Below are 18,615 nucleotides of genomic sequence, written 5' to 3' on the forward strand. Positions count from 1 at the left end.
CCTTAGTTCCAGTGAAGGGGAATCTTAATGACTCAGCACCAAGACATTTTGGACAATTATACACTTCCAACTTTGTGGGAACAGTTTGGGGAAGAACCTTTCCTGTTCCAGCATGACTGAGCCCCAGTGCACAGAGCAGCTCCATAAAGGCCTGACTGGGTGAGTCTGGTGTGGAAGAACTTGACTGACCCTCACAGAGCCCTGACCTCAACCCCATCAAACACCTTTGGGATGAACTAGAACGGAGATTGAGATCCAGACCCTCTCGTCCATCATCAGTGTCTGACCTCATAAATGCTCTTCTGGATGAATGGGCAGAAATTCCCACAGACTCTCTCCAACATCTTGTAGAAGCTTCCCAGAAGAGTGGAAACTTAGAGCTGCAAAGGGGGACCAACTCCATATTAATGCCTATGATTTAGAATGGGAGTCATAAAAGCTCCTGTAGGTATAATGTGTAGGTGTCCCAATACTTCTGTCCATATAATTTAGTTAGCGGGCTAAAACTGCCACCCGCACCAGCACAGTCTCAGTTCCAGCCAACTGATGCTAAAATAACACACGATTAGAGGATAAAGACTCCAAAGACTCCAAAAGCTGAGTGACTAGAGTTGGAGTGACAGTGGAAATTGAATGTAATCTGTAGTGTGTGTAGCTGTTAGCCTGTTAGCCGTCGCTGAGCCACTCTTGTGTGTAGTTTTTCTCCGGTATGGTTCTGATTTGACAACAGTGCAGATGGAAGAAACCTTTATTAAATACTCCGTATACACACCCAGAGAGTCAGAGCACAGGAGCCAACAGCAAAGCTGGTGGCCCACCGGCTTTGTGCTCAGCGTTTTAAAGGCGGCCCACTGGTGGTTAAACAGAGTTTCAGACAAAATGCCACTTTTCATCACTCATTTTCTACTCACAGTCCAAATTTCTTATTTTTCTTCATTTCTTTCTTTCCTTATACCTTTAATAAATTAGTTTAGCACATTATTTTAATAGCAATATCATAAATAAAGCCAGTTATAGAGCTGTAACCACTCTAGCAGAGTCAGCAACATTTTCAACCATTTTCAACCTGGTCATTCATTTTTTCCTCTAAACTGTTTGCAATAATAGTTTTATTTTTCAAAATAAAAGTCTTTGTGCATTTAAAATCTTTGAGGAAATTAAAAGTCTAGTTAAACCAAAGGCAGGACAGTAATCTGGGTGGTCTGAGTTGTTGTTATCAAGCCAGTGGACTGATATATGCTCACTACCTGGTCTGATATGACTGTGCATCAATTATATTATGTATTAATGCACCAACAGTTTATGAGAACTTATAAATGTGTGTGTTTCTCACCTCTTGCATGGCCTCGCGTTCTTTCTGGAACTCGTGTCTGTTCTGCCACAGCTTGTCCATCATCTTCCTGTACAGGTCCATCTCATCCTTCAGACGCAGGCTGGTGTCCTCCAGCTTATCCGTCATACGCTGCTTCTCCTGGAACAACACAGACATACGGATTATTATCTTCACAGATTTCTCCTCTGAAAGGCTCAAGAGTTCAGTGCATACAACTTAAACAAACCACAACTTCAGCTGTTTTTTTGCTTTAGAATAACAAATTTGGGAAAACTGGTGATAGATTTGAGAATAAATGCACAAAATCAGAGATCCTGCAATATTATTTGCTCAAAATGTGTAGTTATTAATAGTAAATAACACCTCAAAGAGAGGCCACGCCGACGCCTGCTAACACAAAAACGAATGAACATACAAGCCTAAGATTTTGCTCAGTCAGGAAAGGACATCCAGTGTTTTGAGGCAGATTTGCTCTTTAGATCTTTTTTTTTTTATATATATATTTTCCAGATTTTCTCCCAAATTTAGTCGGATCCAGTTCCACTTACCAGTTAGGACTCCCCCAATCACATGATACGACCAGCTCTAGGAGGGCGAAGGCAAACATAGTCTTCCTCCGAGTTCTGTGAAACTCCAGCGCATCTTTTCAAACTGCTGCTAATGCAGCGTCACTGAAAGGCTGAACACGCTCGGAGGAGAACGCTAACCGCCAGATCTGTTACGTCAGCGAACAGACGCTGCGCTGACTAGCATCGCACTGAGTGATGGGGGAGACGGGGGGCCATCCTGCCCACCCAGAGAGAGAGAGGACCATTGTGCTGTCTTGGACTCCTGGACATGGACCTTTTAGGCCTTGTTCAGACTGCTAGCCTATATCTGAATTTTGCTGTATTGTATGTAATTTTGCCGTAGTTAATGATGCCTGCGTCATTATAACGGCAGCCCATGCAGATCGGCTGGTGATGTCTGAACACACAAATCTGATCTGATCACTAGCAAATAACAGAGCGGACAGTGAACTCAAAATATCTGATTTGAGAAACAAACCTGTCCTGCAGTCTGAACACAGACTTAGAGATTTAGGCTGATTTGTGAATTGAGCAATGAAAATTGATCACTGCATTAACCGAAACAGTTCTTTCCCCTCCTTTTCCTCCTTTCCCTCATTCAAAAGGTCCCTCCATCTCATAATCTTTACGTTTTCAATATTCATAGAGACATTCGGACCCCACGTAGGGAGAAAGACCAACGGCACGCAGAGTGTATGAAATATGAAGAGCGTTAGCCGCCGCTCTCTCGGCTGTGTGGTGGTGGTGACCCAGTTTTTCGGGCTGAAGCAGAGACTCCATCGCTCTGCAGTGTTTCTCTTTGTTCCAGATCAAAGTCTCCGCAGTACAGGAGAGCTAATCCCCCCACAGCACCACCCCCACCACCATCCCACCCCTCAGACGGCAGCTTCACACTCTCATTACACCGGCTAACGCAGCGCTCTCGTTAGCATTCACAGCCCGATTCCACGCAGCAACACGCAGCAGCTCTGATACAGTCACAGCTCAACAGCTGCTCTGAGTGGATCTGAGAAACTGCCTGATTCATTTTCACAGAGTTCTCAAACACATCTGCAGCACATCTGCAGCACACAGTCACTGTGGGAGCTCAGAGAGGAGCAGCTCAGAGAGGAGGGCTGGGACTGAGGGTCTGTGTGATGATGGTGAAGAAGGTTATTATTGTGATTATGATGATGGTGGTGATATGATTATTCCTCTCAAAGTGAATATAACACTGTACTGCTAGTCTTCAAATCCCTTAAAACTTTAACGCCTTTATACGTTTCTGAGTGCTGATGATGTTCCAAACCTCCATATTTCACACATGAAGCTTATAAAGAGCAGAGAGGTTCTGTTTTTATGCACTAAAGATCTGCAACATATTACCGATAAAATCATCAGCCGCCTTCTGTCAATATTTAAAAAAAACAGTTAAAACATGTTTCTTTACTTTTTTTATTGTTTCCCTTGATTTTACTGGAATATTATTTTGTTACTAGAATATTTTTTAGTGTATGGTTACGGAACACTCAGAGAACCCTTAACATGATTAAAGAGTTCTTTACATGGTGAAATGGTTCATCAGACTGATGGAAAATGTGCTGTAGATGGTTCTATAGAACCTTTTTAAAAGGGTTCTGTATAGCACTGAAAGAGCTGACATTGTAACAACACCAGAATCCTTTTTGGTGCGATACAGAACCATCTACATCAAGAAAGGGCTCTTCAGATTGATGGAGAACGTGCGTAGACGGTTGAAGGTGTGATGATAGTGATTGTGATAGTGATGATGTCATGGGGGATCATGCTTGCATTAATGTTTATGATGGAGATTCTTGTGATGATGGTGATGATTATGGTGATGGTGATTTTGACAATGATCATTATGGTGATGGTGATGATTGGTGATGAATGTGATTGTTGAGATCATAGTGATAGTGGTCATGTTGTGGATGATAGTGATGATGGTGATTATATTGGTGATGATGGTTATGATGGTGATTACTGTCATGATGATAGTGATGATAATGGTGTTGATGATGGTGGTAGTGATGATATTTATGGAAATGATAGTACGGTGATGATGATGGGGATGACAATGGTGATGATAACGATGATAAAGATGGTGGTGATGATGGTAATGATGGTGATTACGGTGGCGATCATATTGGTGATGATGGTGATGATTGTTATAACGATGGTGATGATGATGGTGGTAGTAGTGATGATGATGATTGTGATGATGGTATGTGTGGCATGCGACTGTCCACCGGGCCCTGATGGCGGCCGCAAGAGCCGGCAGGAAGGCGGGGCCCGAACACCGAGCGGTGACGAACCCTCAGGGCCCGGTGGACGGGCACATGCCACAGTATGGTAACGTTTGTGATGATGACAGTGATGGTGACGATGTGATGATGATGGTAATGATGCGATGGTGATGGTGATGATAATGATGGTGATGGTAATAATGATTGTGGTTATGATGGTGATAATGGTGATGATGATAGTGATTACGATGGTGATGATAATGATGATGGTGGTGATGGTGGTGGTTATAATAGTGATGATAATGTTGGTGTTGATAATGATGGTTATGGTAATAATGGTGATGATAATGGTGGTGATTATGAAGGTGATGATGATGGTGTTAACAATTCTGATGATAGTGATGACGACAGTCATGATAATAACGATGAATGTGTTTCTCACCTGGTCCAGTTTCTCAGTCTGTGACTTCAGTCTGCAAACGTTCACCTTCAACTCCGTGTTCTCCTCCTCCAGCTGCTGCACCCTGAGACACGACAGCAGACAGGAAGTTACACAGCAGTTAAATAGCACGACCCTCAGACAGGGGCTCAAGCGCCAGTTCACTGAGGACCAAGGTGTTTTTATTAAAATAACATTTGATGGTAATTTGAAGTCAAAGACAGCAGCTGTGATCTGTGTGTGGTCTTCTGCACTGTGTAGTGTGTATTATACAGTGTGTTTGTTGTACCTGTTACAGAGGAGCTCTATCTCGGTGCTTTTATCTCTCTCCATTTTGCTGTAAATTTCTCGGTGCCTCTTCAGCTCCTCCTCCAGACTCTGCTCCGCCCGCGTCTCCTGGTCTTTAATCTGCTCCTCCAGCTCGTGCACTCTAAACACACACACTCATCACTACAGTGTAGTTTACTCTGAAGTGTAATTTGGAAGCCTATTTGTATACCTGTCATAACAAAACCTCATAGCTCCATAACTTTATTTGTTTTTCTTTTTCCATCTCCTGACTGTGATTAGTCCAAATCATCAACTAATTTATTCTGAGACCTCCCCCTGACTGTGATTAGTCCAAATCACCAACTAATTTATTCTGAGACCTCCCCCTGACTGTGATTAGTCCAAATCACCACCTCATTTATTCTGAGACCTCCCCCTGACTGTGATTAGTCCAAATCACCACCTCATTTATTCTGAGACCTCCCCCTGACTGTGATTGGTCCAAATCACCAACTAATTTATTCTGAGACCTCCCCCTGACTGTGATTAGTCCAAATCACCACCTCATTTCTTCTGTGATTAGTCCAAATCACCACCTCATTTCTTCTGTGATTAGTCCAAATCACCACCTCATTTCTTCTGTGATTAGTCCAAATCACCACCTCATTTCTTCTGTGATTAGTCCAAATCACCACCTCATTTCTTCTGTGATTAGTCCAAATCATCAACTAATTTATTCTTAGACCTCCCCACTGACTGTGATTGGTCCTAATCACCACCTTGTTCATTTTGAGACCTCCCCCTAACTGAGACTGGTCCTAATCACTGCATGGTTTGTTCTAAGACCTCCCCCTGACTGTGATTGGTCCTGAACACCACCTCATTTGCTCTGAGACCTCCCCCTGACTGTGATTGGCCCTGAACACCACCTTGTCTATTCTGAGACCTCCCCCTAACTGGGACTGGTCCTAATCACTCCATGGTTTGTTCTGAGACCTCCCCCTGTCTGCGATTGGTCTTAATCACCACCTCATTAGTTCTGAGACCTCCCCCTGACTGTGATTGGCCCTGAACACCACTTTGTCTATTCTGAGACCTCCCCACTGACTGTGATTGGTCCTAATCACCACCTTGTTCATTTTGAGACCTCCCCCTAACTGAGACTGGTCCTAATCACTGCATGGTTTGTTCTAAGACCTCCCCCTGACTGTGATTGGTCCTGAACACCACCTCATTTGCTCTGAGACCTCCCCCTGACTGTGATTGGTCACCACAGTGTCATGGTTGCCTGCAATACTGCATGGAGCCTCTAGTGGTGCTGACATGTACATCAAGTACAGCAGCATGTTCGGCAGTAGTTTAATTTAGTCACAGCAACAAAAGTCTGTGTGTGTAAACGTACCGGTGAACGAGCTGTGTGTTCTCCTGCTTCAGTTTGCTCTTCAGGTCTCCGTTGGCCAGGCTTTCGTTCTCCAGCTCCGTCACCTTCTTCTCCAGGTAGCTCACCTGAAGAACACAGACACCTGTTGACTGGAACTGTTCACTCTACTATCTATATTTTATAACATGCTCTTCTATTCTCTAAAGCCCAATCCAGTCAATGTGGCTCTCAGTACCTTCTCTGTGATATCGATGTCGCAGGAGTCGATGCTGTCTCTGAAAAGGTCTTCTGTACTGCCCTGACTGCTGCTGAAGTTACTGTGGTGGAAGAGCTGACTGTAGGACAGATAGAGACAGAGAGGACACTCAGATTCATACACACTTCAAACACGGGCAACTTTTAACAGCTTGTCCCTCTAGAACTGTTCAATGCCATTCTAGGCTTTTCAGGACCATTCAAAACCATCCATCCATCCATCATCTAAACCGCTTATCCTTCTGGGTCGCGGTGGGGTGCTGGAGCCTATCCCAGCTGTCACTGGGCGGAAGGCAGGATACACCCTGGACAGTTCGCCAGTCCATCGCAGGGCAGACAGACAGACATACAGAGTCACACACTCACTCACACCTAGGGGCAATTTAGCATGTCCAATCAGCCTGACTGCATGTTTTTGGACTGTGGGAGGAAACCCACGCAGACACGGGGAGAACAGGCAAACTCCACACAGAAATGACCCTGGTCGCCCGGCCGGGTATCGAACCCAGGCCATTCTTGCTGTGAGGCAACAGCGCTACCCACTGCGCCACCGGCCATTCAAAACCATTTAGGACAATCTGATACTGTTCAAGACTGTTAGATATCAATACAGACCATTTGAGCCAAGGCTATTCAAAATGATCATAAAAAGATTTGAGCCCATCAAGACCATCTGAGACAACTCAATACAATTCAAAACAATACAAGGCTTTTTAATACCATTCAAGACCACTCAAGATAACTCAGGAGTATGTGTGACCACTTTAGACTATCAGCGGACGTTTCAGGGCTAACCAAGATCATTTAAGAGCATCTGAGACACTTCACGGCTATTTAAGACCATTAGAGAACATCTGAGACGACTGGGGATCATTTGAGACCACGTGAGCCCATTCAAGTCTACTTAAGACCATTCAAGATTACTGAAGACTCTGAGGACTTTTCAAGACCATTTGAGAGATTCTATGACTATCTGACACCATATGAGACCATTCAAGGCAACGTGGGATTCGGCACCATTTGAGACTTTTCAGTGCCATCCAGTAGAATTCAAGGGAGTTGTTTGAGAGTTTTTAAGACTGTTCAAAACCATTTAGGACTGTTAGAGACCACTCAAGGCCATGTAGGTCTCTCAAAGACTATGTGAGGCCACTCTAGACTTTTCAAAGCCATTTGAAACTATTTGAGAGAGCACTAGAAACCAGTCAAGGCCCTTGACCTAACCGAAATCTGACTTGTGCTCTTATTTGATTCTGTTTGGGTCCATTATCATTCAGGTTTAAAGGGAAACTCTGGGAAAACCACATTACATGTGATGAACTTTGTGTTCTGACATTAAAGGAGACAGACTGGCTTCTTACCGGCCGAAGGCGGTGCTGGAGATCTTTCTGTTTGGGCTGAAAAACAGAGAAAAAACAACAACTCAGTCATAAAGAATGAACAGATGCTCAGGCAGCAGATGATGAATAAAGCCTAAATGAATCTCTGAGAGTCTGTCAGAAAGTTCTGTTCTAGTTCTCATCTGTTCTTTAAAGTCTGGTAGATTTCACTTCATTTGTGCACAGAACCACTTTATTCAGTAGCAGCTGATGGGTAATGAACGGAGGCTCATCCATGAATCCATCCATTTCTATTTTTATTTATCTATTTCAAAAGCAAACATCTTCACCTCACTCCTTATTACAGGTTGAAGCTGCCTTACAGACAGTATTAGCACTGCTGTGTCCGATCCACTCGCACCAGCGCAACACACACTAACACACCACCACCACGTCAGTGTTACTGCAGTGCTGAGAATGATCCACCACCCAAATAGTACCTGCTCAGTGGGGGTCCTGTGGGGGTCCTTACTATTGAAGAACAGGGTAACAAAGTATCAGAGAAACAGATGGTTTGTGAAACTATATGGTCAATGGAGCTGATAGAGTGGACAGTGAGTGTAGAAACAAGGAGGTGGACTTTGGCTACAGTTAGCAACACTAGCATCAAATGTTAAAATGAAATTAATGGTAGGTCAAAATTGTTCTGTTACTCATACAACAACCAGAGAGAGAGAGAGAGAGAGAGAGAGAGAGAGAGAGAGAGAGAGAGAGAGAGAGAATGAAAGACAGATTGAAAGAAAGAAAGAGAGAAAAAAGAAAGAATGAGACAGAATGAGGGAGACAAACAGAAAGAGAGAAAGAGAGAGAGAGAGAAAGAAATAGAATGACAGAGTGGAAGAGAGAGAGAAAAGAAAGAGATAGAGAGAAATGGACATGGGGAGAGAGGTAAGTGAAATAAAAACCAGTGTAAAACTGTAGGTTTCAGGTATTTTCAGCTGTTAATAATTGAGTAAATGAACGATTACATAATTAACTAAACAGAATGAAACTGTAAACGGGTCAGATCTTGCAGAGAGGGGGAGTGGGTGGGGGTGTGGGGGGGCAGTTGGTGCTTACAGCGTTTATATAACACACAGTGACCCGCGTCACGCTTTAAACTCCTTTAGCTCTTACATCACCACACACACACACACACACACGCACGTCTCAGCACACACACACACACACACACACACACACACACACACACGTCTCAGCACACACACTCGCGTCCTCTTATCTAACACACACCAGCTACAAACCCAGGGGGTGTGTGTGGGGAGAGACGAGGACACGCTTTCCTGCATCTTGTGGAACTGAAACACAAACCTTAACTAGAGGAGAAACACACCCGACGTCTTCAGGTGGAGGTTTGAGCTTTTATTACAACCAAAAATGAGAACATAATTTAGTGTATATTCTTATTAAAATGCATTACAATCCAAGACTGATGCAGCTGAATCACCTTTACACCCCTGCGGAACACAGCGTCATGTAATGTTGACTACACACTTAGAAAAGATGGTTCTTCCAGGGTTCTTTAGCAACGAAAAATGGTTCTATATAGAACTGTGAACACTGAAAGAACTCTTTGCATGATTAAAGGGTTCTTTGTATCCTGAAAAGTTCTTTAGATTGATGTAGAATGTGCTGTTCTATATGGAACTTTTTTGAAAAGGGTTCTACACAGCACCAAAAAGGGTTCTAGTATTGTTGCAAGCTTGATATCGTCACAATAGGGGAACCTTTTTGGTGCTATACACAACCCATTTTAAAAAGGTTCTATATAGAACCATCCACAGCACATTCTCCATCAATCTGCAGAACCGTTTCAGGATGCAAAGAACCATGTAATCATGCAAAGAGTTCTTTGAGTGTTCACAGTTCTATATAGAACCATTTTTCTTTAATAAAGAACCCATGAAGAACCATCGTTTTTTAAGAGTGTAAGGGTCTAACCATTCTCCAAATCCATGGTTTGGTTGGCTAGGCTGTCATTATAGCGCCCCCTGCTGTAATGCCCAGAATGCAGCTCATTTTTGCAGTGCAGCTATGCAGGAAACCCCATCTGCGTGACTCGAGGCGTCCGTGTACGCGTTCCTGTGTGAAGCATGTTTTTGGGCCTATATCTGTTCGGTCCGGCTCCTTCTGCAATACCAGTGAACTGACAGACTCAGAACTTCCGATGAAGTCGGCTTCTTATTCGGATACTCTGTTCCACCTTAAATGGTGCTGCAGTTACATTCTGGGCCAGCATTTAACGTCGCTGCATCGTTTAAGGTGGAAAGGAAGTTTGAATGAGAAGCTGACTCTCCTCCTCATCTGGCTGCTGCCTCTGTTCCGAGCCGCGTGGACGCTCCGGAATAAACAGATTTTCGAATCTTGGGCTTTGTGGCAGAAACAGCGCCACCTCTGAGCACAAATCAACCCGAAGGAGTTTTATGAACATCACTCGTGGCAAAGTGACGACTGTGGACACGAACGCCACCATTTACTCTAAAATTAGGACCCTCTGCCCTTCAGATCTATTTTGAACATGTGCTTGGTCGGAAATTCATGGAATTCCAGGTGCGGATGCTTTGTTTGGAGCTCTGAGGAACACAGTGAAACGCCTCGAAACTGAACTGAACCTTTTTTGTTTTTGGTTCAACCTGAACTGAAATTACCTGCTAACAGAGACAGAAGTGAGAACCCAGAAATGGCAACTGACGCCCGAGTGGACACCCGGAATGACCCTCATACGTCCGGCACATACCATGTGATGATTTAATTTTTACTTATTAGCAGTGCCTGTTAGCTACATTAGCCTCAAAGCTCCAGGGCTAAAACCTCAGACACCAAACATGTCTCTGCTGCTCAGTCACGTTAAGATTTCTGAGCACCTTTGAAACCTCATTCCTGCGTTCTGTGGATTCTGAGGTTAGAACCGCGCTGCTAGAACCGCTGCTAGAACCGCTGCTATTTTTTACATTAGCATGAATGGATGGACTGAGCTGAGTCCGCAGTGCAGCGTTAGTCCGGCAGTGTGGGAGGATTAATGGTGGACGGACGTGGGATTTAATATGATCCCACTTCCTCATCACACCTATAGACCCAGCAGAGCAGGAAATTACTCAACTCTCAGTGAACCCACAGCACCATCTGAACCACCTACAGCATAAAAACAGAACAAATCACATTCAGCCTAATGAGAAACCATTCATATCACAATACCTACATTTAGAGTCAGTTATACATTCAGCCTAATGAGAAACTGTAGAACAGACTCAGTTTATATCACAATACCTACATTTAGAGTCGGTTATTCATTCAGCCTAATGAGAAACTGTAGAACAGACTCAGTTTATATCACAATACCTACATTTAGAGTCAGTTATTCATTCAGCCTAATGAGAAACTGTAGAACAGACTCAGTTTATATCACAATACCTACATTTAGAGTCAGTTATTCATTCAGCCTAATGAGAAACTGTAGAACAGACTCAGTTTATATCACAATACCTACATTTAGAGTCGGTTATTCATTCAGCCTAATGAGAAACTGTAGAACAGACTCAGTTTATATCACAATACCTACATTTAGAGTCGGTTATTCATTCAGCCTAATGAGAAACTGTAGAACAGACTCAGTTTATATCACAATACCTACATTTAGAGTCGGTTATTCATTCAGCCTAATGAGAAACTGTAGAACAGACTCAGTTTATATCACAATACCTACATTTAGAGTCAGTTATACATTCAGCCTAATGAGAAACTGTAGAACAGACTCGGTTTATATCACAATACCTACATTTAGAGTCGGTTATACATTCAGCCTAATGAGAAATTGTAGAACAGACTCAGTTTATATCACAATACCTACATTTAGAGTCAGTTATACATTCAGCCTAATGAGAAATTGTAGAACAGACTCGGTTTATATCACAATACCTACATTTAGAGTCAGTTATACATTCAGCCTAATGAGAAACTGTAGAACAGACTCAGTTTATATCACAATACCTACATTTAGAGTCGGTTATACATTCAGCCTAATGAGAAACTGTAGAACAGACTCAGTTTATATCACAATACCTACATTTAGAGTCGGTTATTCATTCAGCCTAATGAGAAACTGTAGAACTGACTCAGTTTATATCACAATACCTACATTTAGAGTCGGTTATTCATTCAGCCTAATGAGAAACTGTAGAACTGACTCAGTTTATATCACAATACCTACATTTAGAGTCGGTTATTCATTCAGCCTAATGAGAAACTGTAGAACAGACTCAGTTTATATCACAATATCTACATTTAGAGAAACTGACCACACTGAAGACTAACATTAGAGAAATTTAGTCTGAATCTGAACAAACTAGTAAAGTCGAGTCTCTTCAGGATCAGATACTGTGAGCTGTAGTTCGATACGGCTCCATCTAAATCAGACTGAACTGAAGAAGCTGAACTCCACTTAAAAAGATCTTTTTTGGAAGTTCAGATGGTTTTCCTGCCGGCCCCCGTCCCGCCTCCTCCCCGCCCGCGCCCGTGTGTTCGCTCGGCTAATTTTAGTCTCAGTGTCTCTTCTTTCTGCAACGGGGAGCTAAAAGATCCCCCGAAGCCTTTGACAGATACGGCGTTGCTATGGCGACAGAGACCCTCCCCCGGATAAAGGCTCAGAGTGGGGTGATTAAAGAGAATCATCAAAATAAATCCAGCTTTGAGCAGACACCCCGACACGGAGAACCGCCGCGCTGCTCCGAGACACAGAGAGGACGGAACAACAACACTTCAGACACGACGCACAGCTTTCCATGAGACTAATGGCTGCTGCGGTGGGGAGGGTGGGATAGTGTGTGTGTGGTGTGGGGGGGGGTGAGGAGACTGAAATAGGGCTACAATTAGTCAACCTGATGAATCTGCCAAGTATGACAGATTTTTCTTTTTGATGTATCATATTTACAAAAAGCTTTACAATAAAGCAATAACCCATAAGAGGCCATGCATTACAGTGATTTTACCATTTTACCAAAAGTAAGGAGCTTTTATACAACACTGACAGACCACCACACGATAAAATACACCAAGTCCTTTAATTTACTGTTAACAGACACACAAACAATTATGCCAACAAGCGATGTGGTTAATAGGCTATGGCTGCCAAGCAGCATAACAGTCAATGACTTTTCCATGAAAAACTTAATTAATACATACAGAAATCAACTGTATGGTCATATCAATATAGACAGAAAGACAGAACTGTGAATCGTTGTATGTGGTCTTAATATGAAAATATAAAAGACAAATAATAAGAAAATCTATCAGACCGGCAGAAAATCTCAAACCTCTCTGAATGAATGTGAATCAAGTGGTCAGCCTCACCTGTTAGCCTTTAGGTTCTTTAGCCGGGCCTCCAGGTCGTTGAGCAGGTTGACTTTTTTACAGCACTGTGAGCAGTAGACGTCCAGCAGCTCGCTGTTGTACAGGTGCCTGATCTTCTGAGGAGTCTGACCGGCACTACGGTGCCAAAAACAGAACCACTGATCACACACACGGCTAATAAAGTGGCCAGTGAGTGAAAAAACAAGGTAGGTGTTTCTAATAAAGTGGCCAGTTAGTGGAAATACAAGGTAGGTGTTTCTAATAAAGTGGCCAGTTAGTGGAAGCACAAGGTGGGTGTTTCTAATAAAGTGGCCAGTTAGTTGAAATACAAGGTAGGTGTTTCTAATAAAGTGGCCAGTTAGTGGAAATACAAGGTAGGTGTTTCTAATAAAGTGGCCAGTTAGTGGAAATACAAGGTAGGTGTTTCTAACAAAGTGGCCAGTTAGTGGAAATACAAGGTAGGTGTTTCTAATAAAGTAGCCAGATAGTGGAAGCACAAGGTGGGTGTTTCTAATAAAGTGGCCAGATAGTGGAAGCACAAGGTAGGTGTTTCTAATAAAGTGGCCAGATAGTGGAAGCACAAGGTAGGTGTTTCTAATAAAGTGGCCAGTGAATGGAAGCACAAGGTGGGTGTTTCTAATAAAGTGGCCAGTGAATGGAAGCACAAGGTGGGTGTTTCTAATAAAGTGGCCAGTGAATGGAAGCACAAGGTAGGTGTTTCTAATAAAGTGGCCAGTTAGTGGCAGCACAAGGTAGGTGTTTCTAATAAAGTGGCCAGTTAGTGGCAGCACAAGGTAGGTGTTTCTAATAAAGTGGCCAGTTAGTGGCAGCACAAGGTAGGTGTTTCTAATAAAGTGGCCAGTTAGTGGCAGCACAAGGTGGGTGTTTCTAATAAAGTGGCCAGTTAGTGGTAGCACAAGGTAGGTGTTTCTAATAAAGTGGCCAGTTAGTGGCAGCACAAGGTAGGTGTTTCTAATAAAGTGGCCAGTTAGTGGCAGCACAAGGTAGGTGTTTCTAATAAAGTGGCCAGTTAGTGGCAGCACAAGGTGGGTGTTTCTAATAAAGTGGCCAGTAAGTGGAAGCACAAGGTGGGTGTTTCTAATAAAGTGGCCAGTAAGTGGTAGCACAAGGTAGGTGTTTCTAATAAAGTGGCCAGTAAGTGGTAGCACAAGGTAGGTGTTTCCTGTTTGCAGCTGTGATTTAGTGGTGTTGTATATTTAGACTCTGACCTACTTGCTCTAGTATAAGGATACATTTTTCAAGTAGAAGACAAAAAAAATATTTTTTATTTATTGGAATTCTGTTTCAGACAAAAAATGTACTTGAAGGTTATTTAATAAAACTATACCTGACTCTAAAATTCTAATTCCAGACTGGATGCAGTTTAATCCCGTTCATTAGATCAATGCATAATGATGCGTTTTTGCACCTCTACTGTAAATGTAAACGTAAACGTGTGGTGTGGTCAGTAACCTAGAGGGCAGTGATGAGCCGAGGTCTGAGAAGCCGTTGGTTCGCGTGTCGTCGTCGGGGCAGGGGCTGCTGGGAGTAAAATCCACATCCTCCCCCTCTCCATAATCCTCAAACTGCTCCTCAGCCGAAATCACGGAGGCTGTGGCCGACGGGACCAGCTGACAGGAGCTGCACAAACACCAGCAGACTTTTACTGCAGGAACCACGTGAGTGAATTATCTAGTACTGTCTTCATATCTTCATCAGTATAGTGTTGATTTAGAGATCATATCAGGCCGAAACATCGAGCCGGACCTTCTTTTTGAGTCTGTGTGTGACGTTAATACATAAAGACGTACGACGTGGTATGAAAAACTCGACGCCTCTGACTTTTAAATAATTATTTCAGGGCATATTTTAGCCTGTTTTTGTTCTCCTCACTCAGTAATGACACTTCTTACAGTTTTATTATGAAACATCTTACATAGTGCAGCTTTAAATAATCAGCAGCATTCAGAAATATCTGACAATTACAATTAACAAATTTGGAAGTTAACACTGATTTTAAACGAGAACTCACACTATTTGTTTTATTTTATCCATGTATGGATATCTAAGCTATAACCCCTCCAACTAGCATGATGCTAACTGCCTTAAACCGTATGCAGTTGTTCAGTATCTCTAATATACCTGATTCTGTGGTTTCTGACTCTGTATGACTCACTGTTCTCTATAAACATGGACTAAAGTACATTAGCACAGCTAAACTCAGTAGCTGTACTTCTGGTCAAGTTTAATCAAACTACACGAGTCTTCTGAGTTTATACGGAATGTTGATGATGGAAAATAGTGGAAAATCTGAAATAATAAGTTTTCTTTGGGGACTATTTTGCCTCACAACACCCTGTATATTACATATCCCTCCACCATGAATGGAGTTCAAGGCCAAAATCTTCTCAAAACTATCATAAAACAGTGTCTCAGTCATCAGGCAGTGAATTCATAACCATTTCATGTAGTAACTTTGTGTGAGGGAGCTTTTAGAGGTGGACGTCTGGTTCCTATCACCACCACTGTGAACAATTCTGACTAAGTTTCTCTAGAACAGAACGTTTCACACCAAACCACTCTGAACCACTCTGAACGACTCTGATTGACTCTGATTGACTCTGTTTACATCTTAATCACTTGATTATGCAGGAATTTTGAGAAATCAGTGGAGTTCCTCTTTAAGTGTATTAAGCACAAGTATAGTTTAAAGTGCATTGCGGTTGTGTTTTAGTTGTAATACAGTTCAAAACTAAGTAGCAGCCGAACACTCAACTGAGGGATTTTCGCAAGCTGTTTGATATAATGACCATTATAAGACTGATATATTAAACTTTAAACCCCACCCCCCCGGAATACCCCTCAGAACAGAGAAGGAGTCCAGAGAGGGTAAAGGGCACCGCAGTAGACCAAGCAGAAAAGAAAAGCACAATCAAGTGATGAGAAAAGAATCAGTCCAATGAACCAAAGAGAAAAGAATGAATCAGTGAGAAACGAATCAGTAAAAAATGAATCAAAGCCTCCGGGGACACTGACTTGCTTCCAGGTAGAAACAATCCTCCCAGGCCTTCCTCTTTGTCGTCATGGCGACCGCCCTCAGACGTCTCGGACGCCGCTCCGCTGTCCATGTCGGACTCGTGTGTGTCCCGGCCGGTCGGACCCTCACCCGGGTACAGCGGGCACTCCGGGTACGGCTGGGTGCACATGATGAGAGGGGGGCCGAGCCCAGCCGAGCCGTGCTGAAACACACACAGTACACACTCGGTATGAATCAACACAATCAGTATGAATTTATACTCACCAGGTATAAACATATTATTCCCCTGACGTCCACGTATAACGTTAACAATAATTCATTCATACATCATTTTCCAGCCTGTCTTTATTCTACAATTAAACAGGCTGTTCTTGTTACTGTGCCTTTGAGATGCATATGTAAATGAGCTCTGCTGTGATTGGCTGCCTCATTCAGAAAGCAGTCCAGGCTGAAACAATCCTTTTAACTTCAGTGTGAGTGGGTGGAGCTAAACTGAGGTAGACTGAATAGGGGCATGTATGTAAAGGATTTATTTTTTCATGACTTCACAGAAATGTTGCATTCAAACCAGGCCTTCAGGTTCGTTTCTATGAGAGTGAATTATACACTTTGCACCTTTAACAATGTCTGCATGCTGCATTAAACCCTATTATTCCATAAAAGTGAGGAAAAGGTTGTTTTCAATTATATGAGGCCTTTAAAACGTGCAGCATGAATTAGTACAAGCATTTAGGCTAAATGAACGTGAACAGTGTGAATTAATACGTGCTGGCAGCACTCAGGATTAGTTAATGCACAGTTGCATGCAAAAGTTTGGGCACCTCTGGCCAGATTACATGATTTGTATTGAACGTATTGAAAAATAAACATAAAGTGTGGCCAATGTAAGTGTTAGGGCACATTTTATATTTAATGTATATGTTAAACTCTATGTTTTCATCTTTTCAATGTTTTGCTTATATCCTGTTTCTTTTGTAACTACTATGAAAAGTGCTACATGCATCATTATTACACTCTTAGGCAAAAAAAATGTGCCAAACCTAAAATATAAGGGTTGTTACTGCCGGTTTTGGCCGGTCAGAGTCCAGATTTAAACCCTACAGAGAATATTTGGTCTCTTATTAAACACAAACTAGCTCTGCGATGTTCTTCAGCTGTTTGAAGCCGTCAGTGCTGAGTGGATCAATACTGACTCTTCTTTCTGTAAAAGACTGTCTGCAAATTTACACACAAAACTTCAACATTTAAAGAAATCAGAGTGAAAAGCTCTCCACGCTGACTTACTGCAGCTATCGGTTTAATAACTTGTTGTTAAGACCATTAAAAGCTTAATATTTGCCATTTTGGGCTCGGCCCATTTTTTTGCCCAGTAATGTACACTTGTACTCTCTTAATATAGAACCATGAACTCTAATATCACACAATAATTAATCGCTGAGTTGTGCTCTGACCTGTTTAAATCAACATGTGAAAAAACAGCAGAACAAAACAGGTATTTATCAAAACATCTACAGCTCAGGCAAACGTGAATTTTATTCAAATGTTTAAGGATCACTGTGTGAACAGCAGAGCTCCCTCTACACAGGACAGTATAAAAGAAGAGGGGTCAAAGGTCACAGCAACAGAGACCAGTGACCCCTCAAAAGAGAGGAGGAACCCAGAGAGGGTAAAGGGCAGCGCAGTGAACTGGACAGAAAAGAATCAGCACAATAAACTGATAAGAAAAGAATCAGTACAATGACTCAAATAGAGAAGAATCAGTGCAATGGATCAAAAGAGAAAAGAATCAGTACAATGACTCAAAGAGAAAGAATCAGTACAATGACTCAAATGGAGAAGAATCAGTACAATGAATCAAAGAGAAAGAATCAGTACAATGACTCAAATGGAGAAGAATCAGTACAATGAATCAAAAGAGAAAAGAATCAGTGCAATAAATCAAAGAGAAAAGAATCAGTTGCTGTTAAAAGACTTAACCTGTTCACACTTTAATCCTCTACAACTGAACTACATTCTTTCCTCACTAGATGAATCCAGCAGGTAGCTAAAATGCTAACAGGCTGCTTTAATAATCCCGAGATAAAGACTTCAAATTCAGACCCTTCCAGAAGAGCCACGCTAAAACCCCTAATAGAGTCGAGTTGGAGGTGATTGAGTCGAGCATGTCGTCAGTTTCAGTGACAGGACAGGTTTAGAAAACACAGTCTAAAGCACGACTGCAGCTTCCGATTCTTCGACTCCAGCACGTCTGAGAGTCGTGTCGACTCTTTGACTGTCGACTCTGTGTTTTTCGTAAGTGGCTCAAGGGGCAGTTCGACGGAGGCATGTTGCGTTTGAGTGGAGCGTGTTTGTTTATGATA

The 18,615-nt window shown here is 42.5% G+C and overlaps 1 protein-coding gene across 1 annotated transcript in view; it reads right to left on the bottom strand.

Moving 5' to 3' along the window:
• Positions 1 to 18,615, bottom strand: part of rab11fip4a (RAB11 family interacting protein 4 (class II) a) — an 84,168-nt gene that overhangs the window by 4,816 nt on the left and 60,737 nt on the right. The window contains exons 4-12 of the mRNA XM_036590162.1: positions 16,255 to 16,457; positions 14,692 to 14,859; positions 13,219 to 13,353; positions 7,855 to 7,890; positions 6,474 to 6,573; positions 6,260 to 6,363; positions 4,877 to 5,017; positions 4,591 to 4,672; positions 1,334 to 1,471 (exon numbers count right to left, since the gene is read on the bottom strand). Coding sequence (XP_036446055.1) covers positions 1,334 to 1,471; positions 4,591 to 4,672; positions 4,877 to 5,017; positions 6,260 to 6,363; positions 6,474 to 6,573; positions 7,855 to 7,890; positions 13,219 to 13,353; positions 14,692 to 14,859; positions 16,255 to 16,457 — 1,107 coding nt within the window. The remainder of the gene's footprint in view (positions 1 to 1,333; positions 1,472 to 4,590; positions 4,673 to 4,876; positions 5,018 to 6,259; positions 6,364 to 6,473; positions 6,574 to 7,854; positions 7,891 to 13,218; positions 13,354 to 14,691; positions 14,860 to 16,254; positions 16,458 to 18,615) is intronic.

The sequence above is a fragment of the Colossoma macropomum genome, unplaced genomic scaffold (assembly GCF_904425465.1).
Source record: "Colossoma macropomum unplaced genomic scaffold, Colossoma_macropomum, whole genome shotgun sequence".
NCBI lineage: Eukaryota > Metazoa > Chordata > Actinopteri > Characiformes > Serrasalmidae > Colossoma > Colossoma macropomum.